A 15,001-nucleotide genomic window follows, 5' to 3' on the forward strand; every position below is an offset into this window, starting at 1 on the left:
TGAAGTATGCTGAACATTTCTAACAGACACACACACATATGCACAAATGCACCTTTTATATATAGAGAGATGTACTTGTTTTTTTGCAAAGCTTCTATTCACTAGAGCACATGGTGTGATGGTGTCTGTACCTCCTTCCAGGCAGTGGTGGCTTCCAGCACCAAGGCAGTAGACCCTTGTGGTAAACATCAGAAGACGTCAGTAAAGCGTCCATAGAACACTTCCAGCATGGAAAGGATCGCCCCAGTGCACGAGCGGAGCCAGACAGAGAATTCAGAAAGACTGGATTAGACCTCCAGGAGCAGAAACCCTGAACCAGAATGTCCAAACTATCGATTCAGCTAATATAAGCTATAAGTGAGAAACTACAAAAACTTCAGCTGGTCTGAAATCCAGAACAAAGCAGCAACAGAGAGGCAGGGACCAGGCTGGGCCTTAAGTACCACTGCAAAAAGGGCTGGCCTTCCAATCACTAGAGGGAAGTGGGGGAAAAGGGTCAGATGACCAACCATACTGGTTGACCAGTAGATCTGCCACTCATTCTATATCACACCCACAGGAAGTTAGAGGGAGAGCCCAGGGACCTACACTGGTCAGAAAAAGTTTAAATCGATATAGAGGTTCCCATGTAGGCTCACAAAGAGCCCACCTGTCAGAACAACCAATCTTGAGCCTACCTCATGGTTGTTCCGAAGATAAAAATCCCTAAAACTCAAATTTGCTGAAAGGCAGTTTAAAAAGAAATAGTTTGGTGTCCCAATGGCAATCGAAAAGGTACATTGGCTACTCATGCAGTAACATGGCTTGCTCCACTAGGGAAGGCAAAACTAAAGTGCAGCTGCTGCCAACCTACTCTCTAAATCCAATGTACGGTGAAGTAATCTTCCCAGGGCAGAACTGTGCACCTGAAGGGAGATCCAATACCATATACCCAGGAGAAGTCTCTCTGGCCACCAAACATAAGCCAGTGATAAAATACAGGGGAAAAAGCAAAAGGTCGAGAGGCCCTAAAAAGTGGCTATGCAATCCCCCAAAATAGGAATTCTGTCTTAACATCTCCCATCTGGAAACATAACGCCTCTGGTGTACAAATCACTATTCTCCTAGAAAACACACCCACACAGACGCCAGTTGCTTCTGGTTCTGCACCCACCAACAGCGTGTCTTTTCCCTTTACTTCCCTGTGCACTGCTTCCTTTTTTACACGTCAGACCCACATGTGCGCCTGCAGACCATAAAAATGGCAATGGAGCACAGTACAAATACCAATAACATAACATAGGGGGCCTCAGAAAATAAAGCATCTCAGAAACTTTGCATTTCGTGCCAGTTACTCTGAGGGCTCCCTGGGTACTCGGCACCAGTGAGGCCATCACCAGCTAATGTTACTGCTTCCATGTGCAATTGTGTGACTTCCATCATTTGGTGCGGAGGGAAAGAGTGCTGGAGAGACCATTCTTTTCTTCTCCAGCAATGGAGAAGAAAAACACAAGTACCGAAATATTCCAGAGGATTCTATGGAGCTTCGGAAAGCAAGCAAAGGACTATCAACCAGAAAGTCATGGTATTTGTCGTGTTAAGGGAGGTTCCCCTCGTGCATATACAAAAGGCAGCAGAATGGCGATCCATCTATGTCTGGACTTCGATGCAATGGCTGAAACCAACTTGAAGAATATTTTTGATTGCTGCCTTCCTTGCTCTAGGAGTATAGTTACTCTGGGGAGGCTCCACTTCTGGAGATGCATAGACTGCCTCGCTGGAGCCACTGTGATGATCTTCAGCACCTCCAGCCCATACGTTTTGTGCTTTCTAATTCCCCTTGATGTCTCACTGCTATAGTACTGAGTTTGCTGAGGCCTTGTGTTTTCCTGTGTCTCTTTCCATTCAGATGTACCACTGCAGGGTACAGTGATTTACTTGAAGGAGAGCTCATCCATTGGCATCAGCGTCTCCTGGATATTCCAGAGGCCAATGAGCTTCCCCCATTTCATTAAAACACCAGACATGGGTCTGTTAACGAAGTTCCCAGCAATGTTAAAAGCTTATGCAGTCCTGGGAAATGCCCTGGAAAACTTAGTAGTTCTTCAGAAGCTTCAGAGTATTGGTGAGTATAAGATTTACAAAACACAATTATAAAAACATACTAGAGTTGCCTTTCTTTCAAACATTCTGGTAAGTCTTCCTTCCACATCATCAAGCGTGTGTCTCTATGTTTCTTAGAAAGGCTCTGACATCCTACTGGGCACATCAAAGGGTTTGAAGGAGGTTTCTGAGAGGTTGTACAGGACACCATCTGCTTGTTGCACAATGTTGGTCTCTGCCTTCTCACACGTGTGAACCACAGTGACTCGACACTATTGACTAGCAAGCCCTTCTTAACATAGTACATCCGTAAACCGCTATAGGCGTATGCTATGCAAATAGTGCAGCTCTCTTTTGAAGCTATTTGCAGGGATGGAGACCTCCATGTCTGTCTCTCTCGCCATGCCGTCTGTCATGCTCATCGCCTCTGACATCTCGCCACATCCTGGCTTACCCCTCACTGTCCACAGTTATGGGGATAGCCAGGTTTACCTAAAACATAACCTCCTGCCTGTATCACTTAGTACACGAAACTTCCAACAACAATTCTATTGTCTCGCTCTGGCTGCTGAGCACTCAGTGAAGAATATTGTTCTTAACCCCAGCCATTCACAGAAAATCCTGTGGATTCTGCTGAAGTTGAACCTAACCTATAACCAGCACCAAAGTGTGTTCACCGCTACATCAGGTGCACCTTAACAGAAAATAGGGGAACAAGTGATTCCTGGATCTTAAGACCTCCAGGGCTCTCGAGCGTGGGCACCAAGCACTTTGAGCTCTGTCGCTTATATAAGACTTGCAGGTCTCACTCACAGCCACACTTGCTGTCTAGGGCTCTCGGGAGTGCACCCCAAGAATGCAGAGGGCTCCTGCTTACATAACACCTTGCAAGTCCCACTCATAGCCAAACTTGATGTCTAGGGCTCTTGAAAGTCGTCCCCGGAAAAGTTTAGTACTCCCACTTACCTACAATCTTCCAGGGTACCTTCACAGCTGCGCTTGGTACATCACTGGGACATGTCACTCAACTATATCACCCCCAATTTGATTTCACTCCCCATGTTCCCACTCAATGCATAAGTGCTGCCAAGTTCTAGTTAGCATCCTTCTCGTTTAGGCTTACATGAGAATAAGGGTCCTCCTTTCCTATTAAAAAAGCCCCCAAAGGAGTATTTTCTAACCCTTACATTAGCTCCAGCATAACATGCCAGAAACATTACAAATGTGTGCCGAGCTGTGGTTTTAATATGCAGTTCCTTGGATAAAAGTGGCATTTAAGTGACAAATTAATTAAAAGATATCAAGCATCAGAGATAACAAAAATTGGGTGAACAAGTATGCACATCAGTGACTTACAAGCAAGACAAAAGACCACATTGATTTTCAAGTGAGCTCCCGCTCATGTTTCTACCCATTCACAGAACTCCCCTTTCACTTCTGCACTGCCTCCCCCAAAACCTGCCCTCCTGTCACAAACCAGCAACCCATCTCTTCAGCCTCCTTCCAGCCGTACGATACTCTGTCTCCCCTCTTTTCACTGGCCATCTCATGTGTCTGAAGTACATCCTCCCTGTATGCCTCATGCAAAGTGTTTGGGTGCCCATCAGGCCTGGGTCCAAACTACTGTAGACATCAATTTCAATAAAGAAGAAATACCTCAACTCTCTCTGGGTAAACTCCAGCACGCAAGAATGAGGCCTTCCAGCTGTCCACTTCCTCTTGAGTCTCACAGGCCAGCTCCAGCTGCCGGTAATCCTTGTAGACATTCCTGTGAAACCAGAAGGAAAGAAGAGCATTGAATTAACTCTGAGAAGCACAAGAGGAAAAAATATGACACGTGCCGTCCCCAACTAAGCGAACCCTGAGGATTAGGGTGCGATCCGGACTCATACTTAAGACTGTACCTTTCTGATGAAAGAAGTCCCCACTAGCCTTTGATAAGGCCAGGTTACAGGCCTTTGCCACATTGATCAGTATTGTTATCAAAATACAGTAGCAGAAGAGCACAATAATTCATAATCAGATGTTGCTCTCTCATGGCCTACAGGACTCGCTTACGTGACCGGCCGGTCAAGAGAGCGGTGCTTAATCACGAGCGCAGTGACTGCACCATGGTCAAACTCGAATAGCCCAAGTAGCTGCAAACTATGCAGGGCTTCAGTGGAGGACATGTTCCAGGCATTCCCTCCTCTTCTGCTCCACATATTCTCTACTTAGATGCAGAACACAGTCTCCCATTTTGACTGAGTAGGGTATTCGCCAATGTCGTGTTGCTTTATTGTTTTTACTAATTTTACTAAAAGTGGAGCCTACACGTATAGGATGGGCGTTCTTTGACACAGGCTCTACATTTGAGAGGCAAATACTTACTGTAAATGAGGTTACACTCTAAAGATGTGCTCAGGTCTTGTTGAGGTCTGATTGTGTTGCCGGTAGTTTTTAGACATGTATGTGGTTGTTTTTGATCTCATCTGTTTTAATTATAAAGTTTTTTAACTGAAGAATACTCATTTCATTTCTCTCATTTTTAAATGTTTTAAAATATTTTCTTTGCTGTGCATTGTCAGTCAATAAAGCTTTATTTCGATTTGAAGTGAGAGAGTGAAATGTTGTATGTAAAACCTTGTTTTTAAATAATTGCTTATTTGCACTGCCTACAACACTTTCTGTAGATACCACAGACTTTAGAGGGCTGTTACATTTTTCAGCCCCCCACACCTACTAGACTTACTGTCTGTTTTATTTTTTGCACTGTTGTTAGATGGTTGAGCTGAAATACAGGAGGGTTAAAGTGCAGTGGAACAATACCACACTGCTCTGCTCCAAGATCAATTGTCTGTCAGTACAACATCTATTGTGTACTGCCAGTTTGATTGCATATGTTTATTTTTTTGAAGTCTGCTGAATCTGCCTGATAATGTAATCCAATAGGTGGCCGTCTCCCATTAACCAGCATTGTCGGGTCCCAATGTTACCGCTGAGAATTGGAATCTAGATGCCCGTCTGACCCTAATGTTGTTCACTAAAGGTTGTTGACCTTTTTGAGGGTTTATATATGGGTTCTCCTTTCCCTCCACCTCTTGTTGTGCTGTTGTTATTTCTGTCTCCACCATAAAAGTATTTCATAAATATACATCCAACAATATGTGTTAAAATGCTTGCAAATGTTAACAACCATAATGTAACACATTCATTAGGTAAGATCGCCATTAAAAGAAACAACAATAGTGTTACAGTAGATGTTCCTTCTTGAGAGATATTCTCTCCACCTGTGAGTCCACCAGCACTTTTTGCTGGTCTCTTGGATTATGGTCTGATTCTCCTGAGTGGGACCCTTTTTTTCACACATTCTATTACTCTGATCTTGGGAACACTTTTTACTTTTTATTGGTATATTATTTTGCAGACATGCTTTCCGCCATCTTTTTTGGCATCTACATTTTACTGAGGTAGTACACAACACTTTCTGTGCAGTGTTACTGGAAGCTCCTTGAGCTTCCACTGTAATGTTTCTTTATTTTTCCTTGGTCAACACCGGTTACCAAGGCAGGGGGATACATTTTATCCTACCTGTACTTTCCTTTGTGAGACCAGCACACCTCAGCTTATGTGCTGAGGGGAAACATGGTATCCCTTTTCTCACTTCGCTGGTAACCTTTTGGTTACTGGGACAAGTCCCTCTTTTCAGTCTAGTGGCAGTGTATCTTTTACATGACATTTTGTGAACTTTTATCGTCGGCTGTCATAATGGCTTCGGTAGGGGATACAAGGGTCACCATTGACCCAAAAGTCCTGAACAAGATGGCTTGTTCTTTCTTAGGTCTTTTTCTACCTGACTGGGTGGGGGAGGCTCCTCCAATTCCTGTGTCTTTGCCGGGCTTCACTTAGAAAGCCTGCAAAGGGTCTTTGAGTGACTGGCAGGACAGGAAGTCGGATGGGTCAACCGAAACCCTCTGGTCCTTTGTCCTGCATAGTGCCTGAGAAAAACCAGTTCTGACTGGGCAACTGGCTGTCCCCATTGGAGAGCAATCCCCAAGTTTCGAATTTTGCATGGGATATGATTGGTGGGCTCAGCCAGTGTTCCTGCTTAAATTACGAGGTCCTGCAGCGGAAACTCAGAATTGACGATTGGAACAGAAGAATCCAAAGAAGAATCCCAAAGGACGAGGACACCAGCCATTTCCAGCGACCACTACAGTCCGCTGAGTAACCGCTGCTGTCCCGACCTCCACTTCTGAGCAACAAGGAAGATCCGAACGAGACAACTTCCTCCCTTGGACTGGTGGGCCTAAGTCCCAAGATGAACTGCATTTTTCACCCTCCCTGGAAGAGCTGCGACCTCTACGGCCTGCAATTCACCAATATCCGGGGTCCTGTGACACTGTGCTGTGCATCTTCGTTCAAAAGAACAAACCCACCTGGAACTTTGTGGCATCTTTCTTGACCTGCAAATACTCGATTCAGCTCCCCAAAGTCTCCTCACAAGAGACAAGGAACGGGAAAAGGAGAAGAGTCTACCGTCAAGACATCTGCCCTTCAACCGAGCCTGGAAAAGGCACCAAGAAGCCAGAACTGAGAAGATCCATTGCTGGTCATCCATCTGCATGAGAGCTATCGCCAGATCCACTGAAGTCCCCTTCTTTGGTCGCCAAGATTGAGAAATCTGTGAAAGGGTCTGCTGTTGCCTCTCCACGGAAACCGTCCTGCAGCAATGCGTTCTTCATTTTACGGTACTGTCCTTGTGTATCTGCATAATTAACAAAAGGGGCATTTGGAAGGGAAACCAGTGCCCCAGTGAGCTGTGAACATAGCTATTGGTAATATGCCCAAACAAAATTTCGCAAAAAAAGCTTTTTCACGTCTTTGGCAGGGAAAATAAAGATAGAGTACCATGACCAGTATAGTTTTTAAAGACATGTGGACGACAGATGACGGGGATACGATAAATCTAATTTGTCTTTTATGACGTAATCCTTAAAAGAATTCTTTAAAATGTTTCTAGAAAGTGTACCAAATTTGGAGGGTTCATGCCATAGACCTTCCAGGCATAGCTCAGAAAACATGTGTCTAATAAATTGAAACCAGGGTAATGGATTTCCTCCATGGAACTGTAGAATGTCATGGATGCCTCTCTATAGAGGATTTGAGTTTTGGAGTTCCAAATCTTTAGCCAAAAAACCAAAGGTTAGAGCATTATTGTATATCTAGCCTCGGTTATGCCTAGTTCCAAAGCTATTGGGGCAGAAGCTGCACTAATAGGTAAGCCTATTAAGTGTTTTAAGAGTTTATTCTCTGCCACCTATATGTTTTGACATGGGACATAGCCCCATAATTCTGCCCCAGACAGGATAGCTGAGTGGGCCTGAGCATTATATACTTTTAAGGCATTTCATATTGACGTGCCTCAAACGAAATAAAACACTAGCAACAGCCCTACCCCGTTTGGCTGTTATTAAGTTGACTTACTCTATTTATTTATTGCACATTTTTATGGCGCCTATACAGTGAAAAATGTTTCCAGGCGCCACAAGACAAAGGAGGGGGGCGGCAGAGGAGAAAAACATCAGTAATGGTCCTACTAGGCCTGTGGCCTCATTACGAGTCTGGCGGTAAACCACTGGTGCTACTAGCGGGTTTCAGCCGAACTCGTAACACTTTACATTACAAGTCCCGGCAGATCGGGAAGTCAGGCACCGGAAAATGTTGTTCTGCATTCCCATGGAGCCCCAAAAGGGGAGAAGAAAGCACCAGCATCATTGCTAACGTGACATGTCAGGGGCCGTTGCTCCCGGCAGGTTAGACCTGCCGAGCGCAACGTCCCCTGCAGGCAGACTTGCAGTGTGGCAGTCCGGAAAGGGTGCCGGTATGTTGCTACCGGCACCCTTATTTCCGGACTGCCACACTCTTAATGATGCCCCTTGTGACATTTTGATTGTGCAAGTGCAGTATCAAGAAGAGCAGGGGTAGGGGACAGAGCGGGTCTAATGTATGGGATAGGGGAAGTGCACTAGGAAAGGGGCTGGGCAGGTACTGAGGGGAGCCCAGGAGGGCATGTGCAATGGGATACCAGGGGTAGGGGGCAGCTAGACTGAGGAGGGGGGTGAACCAACCTCATAAGGCGAGTTAGAGAAGGGTGTCTGAGGGCATGTGTTGGTAAAAGGTGTACAGGGGAAGACTGGTCGAAGGAGTACCTGAACCCAATAAGACTCATAAGGCCACAGACAACCACGCAGGAATGAGGAGACTAGCAGGGGAGGGGGAGAGGGAAGGAGGAGGATAAAAGGAAGGTCTAAGAAACTTCTGGAACTTAAGGAGATCCAGCTCAAGTCAGAGAGGGGCAGGGAGGCCGTTCCATAGGGAGGCTCCTCCCGAAGAAAGAGATCTACCCCTCACTCTCTGCTTGGAGAAACGTTTGACCTGTAGAGAGTGGAGCTAGAGGACCGAAGGACTTTAGGGAGAGGGAGTTGGGTGTAGCTAGGTCCCTAGCCCCAGAAAGTCTTATGGATGATGCTGAGGGTCTTGAATTTGATCCTTGCAGCCACCGGGAGTCAGTGAAGAGATTTTAGGGCTGGAGAGATGGGGTCCCTGGGCTTGAGGCCAAGGATAAGTCTTGCAGTTACATTTTGAATTAGTTGAAGAGGGCGGAGGGAGGAAAGAGGCAGATTAAAAAAGAGGTTATTGCAGTAGTCCAGCCTGGAGAGAACCAGAGCTCTGGAGACAGTGAGTTTCTGGGGGAAGGTGAGGAAAGGGAGAATGCCTGTGTGGAGGTGAAGCTGAAAGTGGGCCTTCCTGGCACGGTCAGAAGGAGACAAAGTAGTCAGAGATGACACCCAGGTTTTAAGCCTTACATGTGGGTCAGGAGAGCTGGCCCAAGGAGTGTTGCAGTGAAGGCGAGGGTCGGAGTCCCAATGAGAAGGATCTCTGTTTTACTGGCCTTAAAGCAGAAATCGTTAGCAGCACACCATGCCTGAATAGCAGTCAGGAATGAGGGAGGGAGGAAGAACAGGGCAGCTTATAGGAGAGCTTATAGGAGAGCTGTGTGTTGTCAGCATAGCATTGAAAATGAGGAGGGAAAGCGGAGAACAAGTGGGCAAGAGGGGCAAGGTAAATATTGAAATATTGAAAAGCTACAGCGAGAGGATAGAGCCGTGTGGGATGCTGCCAGTGGTGAGTGAGGTAGAGGAGAGAAAGGGGCCAGTTGTACTTGGGAAGGCCGATTTGAGAGAAAGGGGTCAACCAATCCAGTGCCCGGGTAATGATATCCAAGGTATCACAGAGCTGATTTATGAGGATGGAATGATTGACTGTGTCAAAGGCAGATGATAGGTCAATGAAGATGAGGGCAAAAGGAGAGTTGGAGTTGAGGTTTGAGAGCAAGTAATCTGGGATGTTGTGACAAATCACAGGATCACGTGGCTACACCCCTGTGGGGAGCCCTTCCCTGTGAGGCTAGGGAGGTGAGGCCTCTACCCAATATACCGCCTAGGGGTGGTAAAATGCAGGAGAACATCACAGGGAGAGGCTCCCCTCATGGGGACAAGTGCTTCCGTTCCATGGCAGAACTCCCTCACCCACTAACCCTTGAGACTACATATGACAATACTATTTGCTACTGTTACAATCCCTCCCTTCCGTCTATAATATCTATTGCTATATATTTTGGAAGTACTGAGAAGAAGGATGAAGGAGTCAAAGAATACTCACCTGTCAGACACTGGAAAGAGGAGGCCCCAAGGAGACCTAGAGAATGCAGCACAGAAACAAACAAAGGACTTTCATACTATGCTGGGGAGGAACCCGCTTAGAGATATAAAGATATTAAGGACTAACCATCCCGGAAAGCACGGGAGTTTCAAACTCTGAGAGAATACCAGATGATACTGGCAGCAGGCTAAGGGAATCCTTTGTGAGTCTAGCCGGAGCAGAACCCCACTGTGAGTCTTGGAAGAATAAGCGGCATTGTGACCTCATTGAGGTGGACGTTTGGTCCAATAACTATGCCAGTACCGTGAAGAGCAGAGGACCACTGAGCAGATGTGTGTAAGGAAGGCATGGTATTTGGTATTAAGGTAAGACAGACGCAAGTGACCACAGTTCAATGGTGTTTATTGAACTTTAACAAGAGTGTTTTGTTGAATCTTTCTACCAATCTGTCTGTTTGGGGATGGTAAACTGAAGTTCACAAGGTGGTAATATGGAGCAGCTCCTTGACTTCACCCATGAGCTTGCTCATGAAATTGGATCCTTGATCCAATAGGATTTCCATAGGAAAGCCAACTCTGGAAAAATATGGCAGGAGATGTTTTAGAATCTGCTGAGTGTTGTTGTTCCGCATAGGGAATGCCTCGGGGTATCTGGTTGCATATGTCGACTATCACGAGGACATATTTGTTAGCTAGTCTAGATGTTTCTAAAGGTCCAATGATGTCCATACCAATTCTTGAGAAAAGGACTTCTATTATTGGTAAAGGATTCAGAGGGGCAGGCAATGGGATGTGAGTACTGGTTTTCCGACATATTTCGCATTTCCGAATAAAGGTTTTTATATCAGCATGGATACCTGGCCAGTATCCATTACCAACATCAGTGCCTTCTGTGCCCAAGTCTCTTAAGCTATCAAAGTCTCTTGATTCAGAGGGCCTGATGTACCAAAATAAAAAGCTGGGCTCAGATCCCTTTTATACCACAATCTTTACTTTGGATTCCCCTCAGCCGGGCTCAGATCCTCTTCTCCAATGCTTATAGAATATCTTTTCTCGGGTGACTCACAGTTCACACCGGATCCCCCTCAGCCGGGCTCAGATCCTTCCTTTTACACAATTAATCTCCCTCAGCCAGGCTCGGACCAATTGCAGTCGTATTAGCTATCAAAGACCTTTGAATGTGCACAGGGTTTAGCTTGACCCTTTGCAGGACCACTTTGATTTCACAATTCACAATGTACACTCTCAGTTGGATACCTAACAGAGACCTACAAATGAGCACCCACGTGGTACCACTCTTATATGGTATCTATCTTGACTTCAAAAGTTCAAGCACTCCTTGGATGTTCAATTATATTTGCGTCACTCATCACATACGCCTTGCACTATGTTCTTTGCAGATTTCTTCATACAATGTTGCCGCTTGCAACCTTGGTTCTAATGCAGACCGGTCTACTATCAGTATCCCCGACTCACCGGCTTTGCTGACTTTACGGACACTGCTTTGTTGTAGGAGTCAAGGACAGTACCATGATGGCAATCACTCCTCCCCGCCTTGGCTATCGATGCGGGAGGGCCCTGGGTACCTTCAACACACAATGCACCTTTCTTCAGCTTCTCAGAAAAGGTCAAGGCCAATTCCCTCCTTGCGACCCTCTCTGGTCTTGCCCTCTTTCTCCTCGTATTAAACTGCCATCTTGGAACTGCTGCTTCCTCGTGTGTTTTGCTTTGCTCAGAGTGTGCTTTTGTGCTCTGCCTTTTATCCGTGTGGGGAAGTGTGATGGAAATCAGGTGTGTGTGTAATTAATATTAGTACCCGATGGACGTGCGTCCACGGGATATCCTTAACGTGAAAACTATCCCCTCCCCTCCCTCCCAACCCCACTTACCTTCTTCTTTCTTCTTTTCTCGGAAGCGAACGCGCTGGGAACACTTCTGTTCCCAGCACGTCCGCTCCCGATGGCCGTCATGGAAAGGGAAAACAGACTACGTTTTCCATTGTATTTGACTTTTTTTTTCCTGTTCAAAAATGTGGAAAAAAATGCCATTAGTACCCCAGTCTAACAGGCCTGGGGTACTAATGGCTATAAGCCCCTCGACAGCGGGACAATACAGCCCACTGTAATGCCCCCAGGGCCTCGTTAAGGCCCGTGCTATGCTCTGGCCTGTAACTAGGGGACCAGGGGGCATTACCTGGGGCAGTATTGCCCCACTGTCTTGGGGCTTATTGCCACAGTAATTGCCTGACTCTACCTGACCCTTGTGTTGGGACATGTCAGGTATACGGCTCGGGCGTTAGTCTGTTTTCTCTCACAGTGAGATGTCTGTGAGAAAGTGTTTGTGACGGGAAAGGGGGGGTGTCGAGTTCCCAAGTATCCTACCTGGTAGGATGGGGAAAAGGTGTTACAGGAAAGGGTATACCACGTCTCACCATACAGTGTCCCACTGCCACTCCCCAACCCCCCCCCCCCATCCAGGTGATCCTCCCGCACTGGTCCACCCATAGGAACTGGATCCAAAAGTGATGGCCGTGTCCTGGCCACCTGGATGACAGATCCCTGGGAACTAGCAGGTGAGACACCTTCTGGTTTCTCACATGTGAAACAGTAGAATTAGAGGAGAGAAGCCAAGGAAGCCGCCGACATGGATCCCAATCCCCGGAAGAACTGGTGACGTACCGCTGTCAGGTCCCTGGGCAACAGAAGGCATTAGGTACTGTCAGGTCCCCTGGGCAACTGAAGGCATTAGGTTAGACTATAATGGTTTGGTTGTTTAAATTGCACAAAAGATATTTCCTTAATCTAATCATCATTATCCAGCCAACAACTTCTATCCCAGCTCACGATGGTGGAGAACTTCCTGATCAGCAGTGATTGGATAAGGACTACTGTGATGCAGTTTGGAACCTAAAGAAAGGTTCTAAACTGTCTTTCATTCAAGATCTGCATGAGAGTGGTCACAGATTACTAGAGCTCTTGAGGAAAACCCAAGAAAACGACTTAAAGAATCCTTGAAGATATTTCTAAGAATTGCCTGAGACAATTGCCTGCTCACCCCCTCACTCCACTCTTCCTCATCGTGGGGCGAGGGCAGGAGCCCCCCCAGCACCCCAGCCCAGCAGAGGAACCACGAGGAACACGGACAGGGCCTGCCTGACCCTGTCCCCACACGCCGCCTGACTCGCGCATGCCGGGCGCAGCGCGGCCTGAAACCGAGGCTGAGCCTCGTTAACATCAGCTGTAACCGCCGGCAGGCGGATCACGCCGGCGGCCAGCTCCAAGGCCACTCTAAGGCCTGTTGGGTGCCTGCTCACCCCCTCACTCCACTCTTCCTCATCGTGGGGCGAGGGCAGGAGCCCCCCCAGCACCCCAGCCCAGCAGAGGAACCACGAGGAACACGGACAGGGCCTGCCTGACCCTGTCCCCACACGCCGCCTGACTCGCGCATGCCGGGCGCAGCGCGGCCTGAAACCGAGGCTGAGCCTCGTTAACATCAGCTGTAACCGCCGGCAGGCGGATCACGCCGGCGGCCAGCTCCAAGGCCTGTTGGGTGCCTGTTTGGAGCATCAGGAGCCAGGGGCCACGGACCCTAATCTTTTGTGAGTAGTAGGAATACCCTTAGTCTATACTATTGTGCTTTCTGGTATGTCCTCTGCTACTCCGTACTCATAAACATTTGAACTCGGTTCTTTAACTGTTTGCTACATACGCTCATGCTTCCAACTCCGCCACCTCTATGCATTACTGCTGCCACCTCTTTAATAGTACAGGCATTTTAGCACCCAGTCGCCCGGACCCCACTTGCATTGTGTTGTGCCCTATGGTCGCCTAGACCCCACTTGCATTGGGTTGTGCCCTATGGTCGCCCAGACCCCACTTGCACTGTGTTGTGCCCTAAGGTCGCCTAGACCCCACCTGCATTGTGTTGTGCCCTAAGGTCGCCTAGACCCCACTTGCATTGTGTTGTGCCCTATGGTCGCCCAGACCCCACTTGCATTGTGTTGTGCCCTAAGGTCGCCTAGACCCCACTTGCATTGTGTTGTGCCCTATGGTCGCCCAGACCCCACTTGCATTGTGTTGTGCCTTATGATCGCCCAGACCCCACTTGCATTGTGTTGTGCCCTATGGTCGCCTAGACCCCACTTGCATTATGTTGTGCCCTATGGTCGCCCAGACCCCACTTGCACTGTGTTGTGCCCTATGATCGCCCAGACCCCACTTGCACTGTGTTGTGCCCTATGATCGCCCAGACCCCACTTGCACTATGTTGTGCCCTAAGGTCGCCTAGACCCCACTTGCAATGTGTTGTGCCCTATGATCGCCCAGACCCCACTTGCACTGTGTTGTGCCCTAAGGTCGCCTAGACCCCACCTGCATTGTGTTGTGCCCTATGGTCGCCTAGACCTCATTCGCATTGTGCTGCGCCCCACCTATAACGCCAATGCCCCCTACACGCCACCCCTCTGTACATCACCTCAGCCCCAGCATGCTATTCTGCCTGACTGCGATCATGTTCCCTTTCTGTGTCATGCAAAGTAACATACCCTGCACTGGCAACAGTTACCTAGCCCATAATAATGGTTTAGTCAGACCCGCCTGCCCAAGACACCACCCGATCACCTGCCCTACACCATTCCTGCCCACTACACCAGCCTTCCCCCCGGATACCAAGTCCGCCCATCCCACCCATAGACATGCACACGCTCCGCATGTCGCAGCTAATACTCACCTAGCTGACCACAAGCAGAACCCCATCAACACGAGAGCATCATGCCATACCATCGACTACAACACCTCTACATTAGCTAACCCAACTAACTCCCGTAACACTACCCTCATCCCCTCCGATCGGAACTCTAGACTTGGCGCCAGAACCCACCACAGACCCAGCAAAGGCCCAGCCAAATCATTCAATAAGACCAACCCTCACACTATAACTCCCATCAACACCATCCATCCCAGTCTTAAAGGAGCTCTCCTAAATGTCAGATCATTAGTCGCCCATGCCACAGAAGTTGCAGACATTATTCTAACAAACAACCTGGACTTCCTTGCGGTAACCGAAACATGGCTGCACGATGCTGCAGGTCCATCTCTTACCCTAGCCATACCTGATAACTACACCATCCTTAGAGCAGATAGACCGAACGCTCGAGGAGGCGGCGTAGCTATTATCTTTAAGTCCACGCTTGACATCAGACTATCCTCTGCTCCCCC

At 47.8% G+C, this 15,001-nt stretch overlaps 1 protein-coding gene across 10 annotated transcripts in view; it reads right to left on the minus strand.

The window, feature by feature from the left end:
• DNM1 (dynamin 1) overlaps positions 1-15,001 on the minus strand; it is a 1,028,058-nt gene that overhangs the window by 201,317 nt on the left and 811,740 nt on the right. For all 10 annotated transcript variants that reach the window (XM_069609157.1, XM_069609159.1, XM_069609155.1 and 7 more), the window contains one exon: positions 3,739-3,850. In XM_069609157.1, coding sequence (XP_069465258.1) covers positions 3,739-3,850 — 112 coding nt within the window. The remainder of the gene's footprint in view (positions 1-3,738; positions 3,851-15,001) is intronic.

This window comes from Ambystoma mexicanum, chromosome 8 (genome assembly GCF_040938575.1).
Source record: "Ambystoma mexicanum isolate Mex_15411 chromosome 8, UKY_AmexF1_1, whole genome shotgun sequence".
NCBI lineage: Eukaryota > Metazoa > Chordata > Amphibia > Caudata > Ambystomatidae > Ambystoma > Ambystoma mexicanum.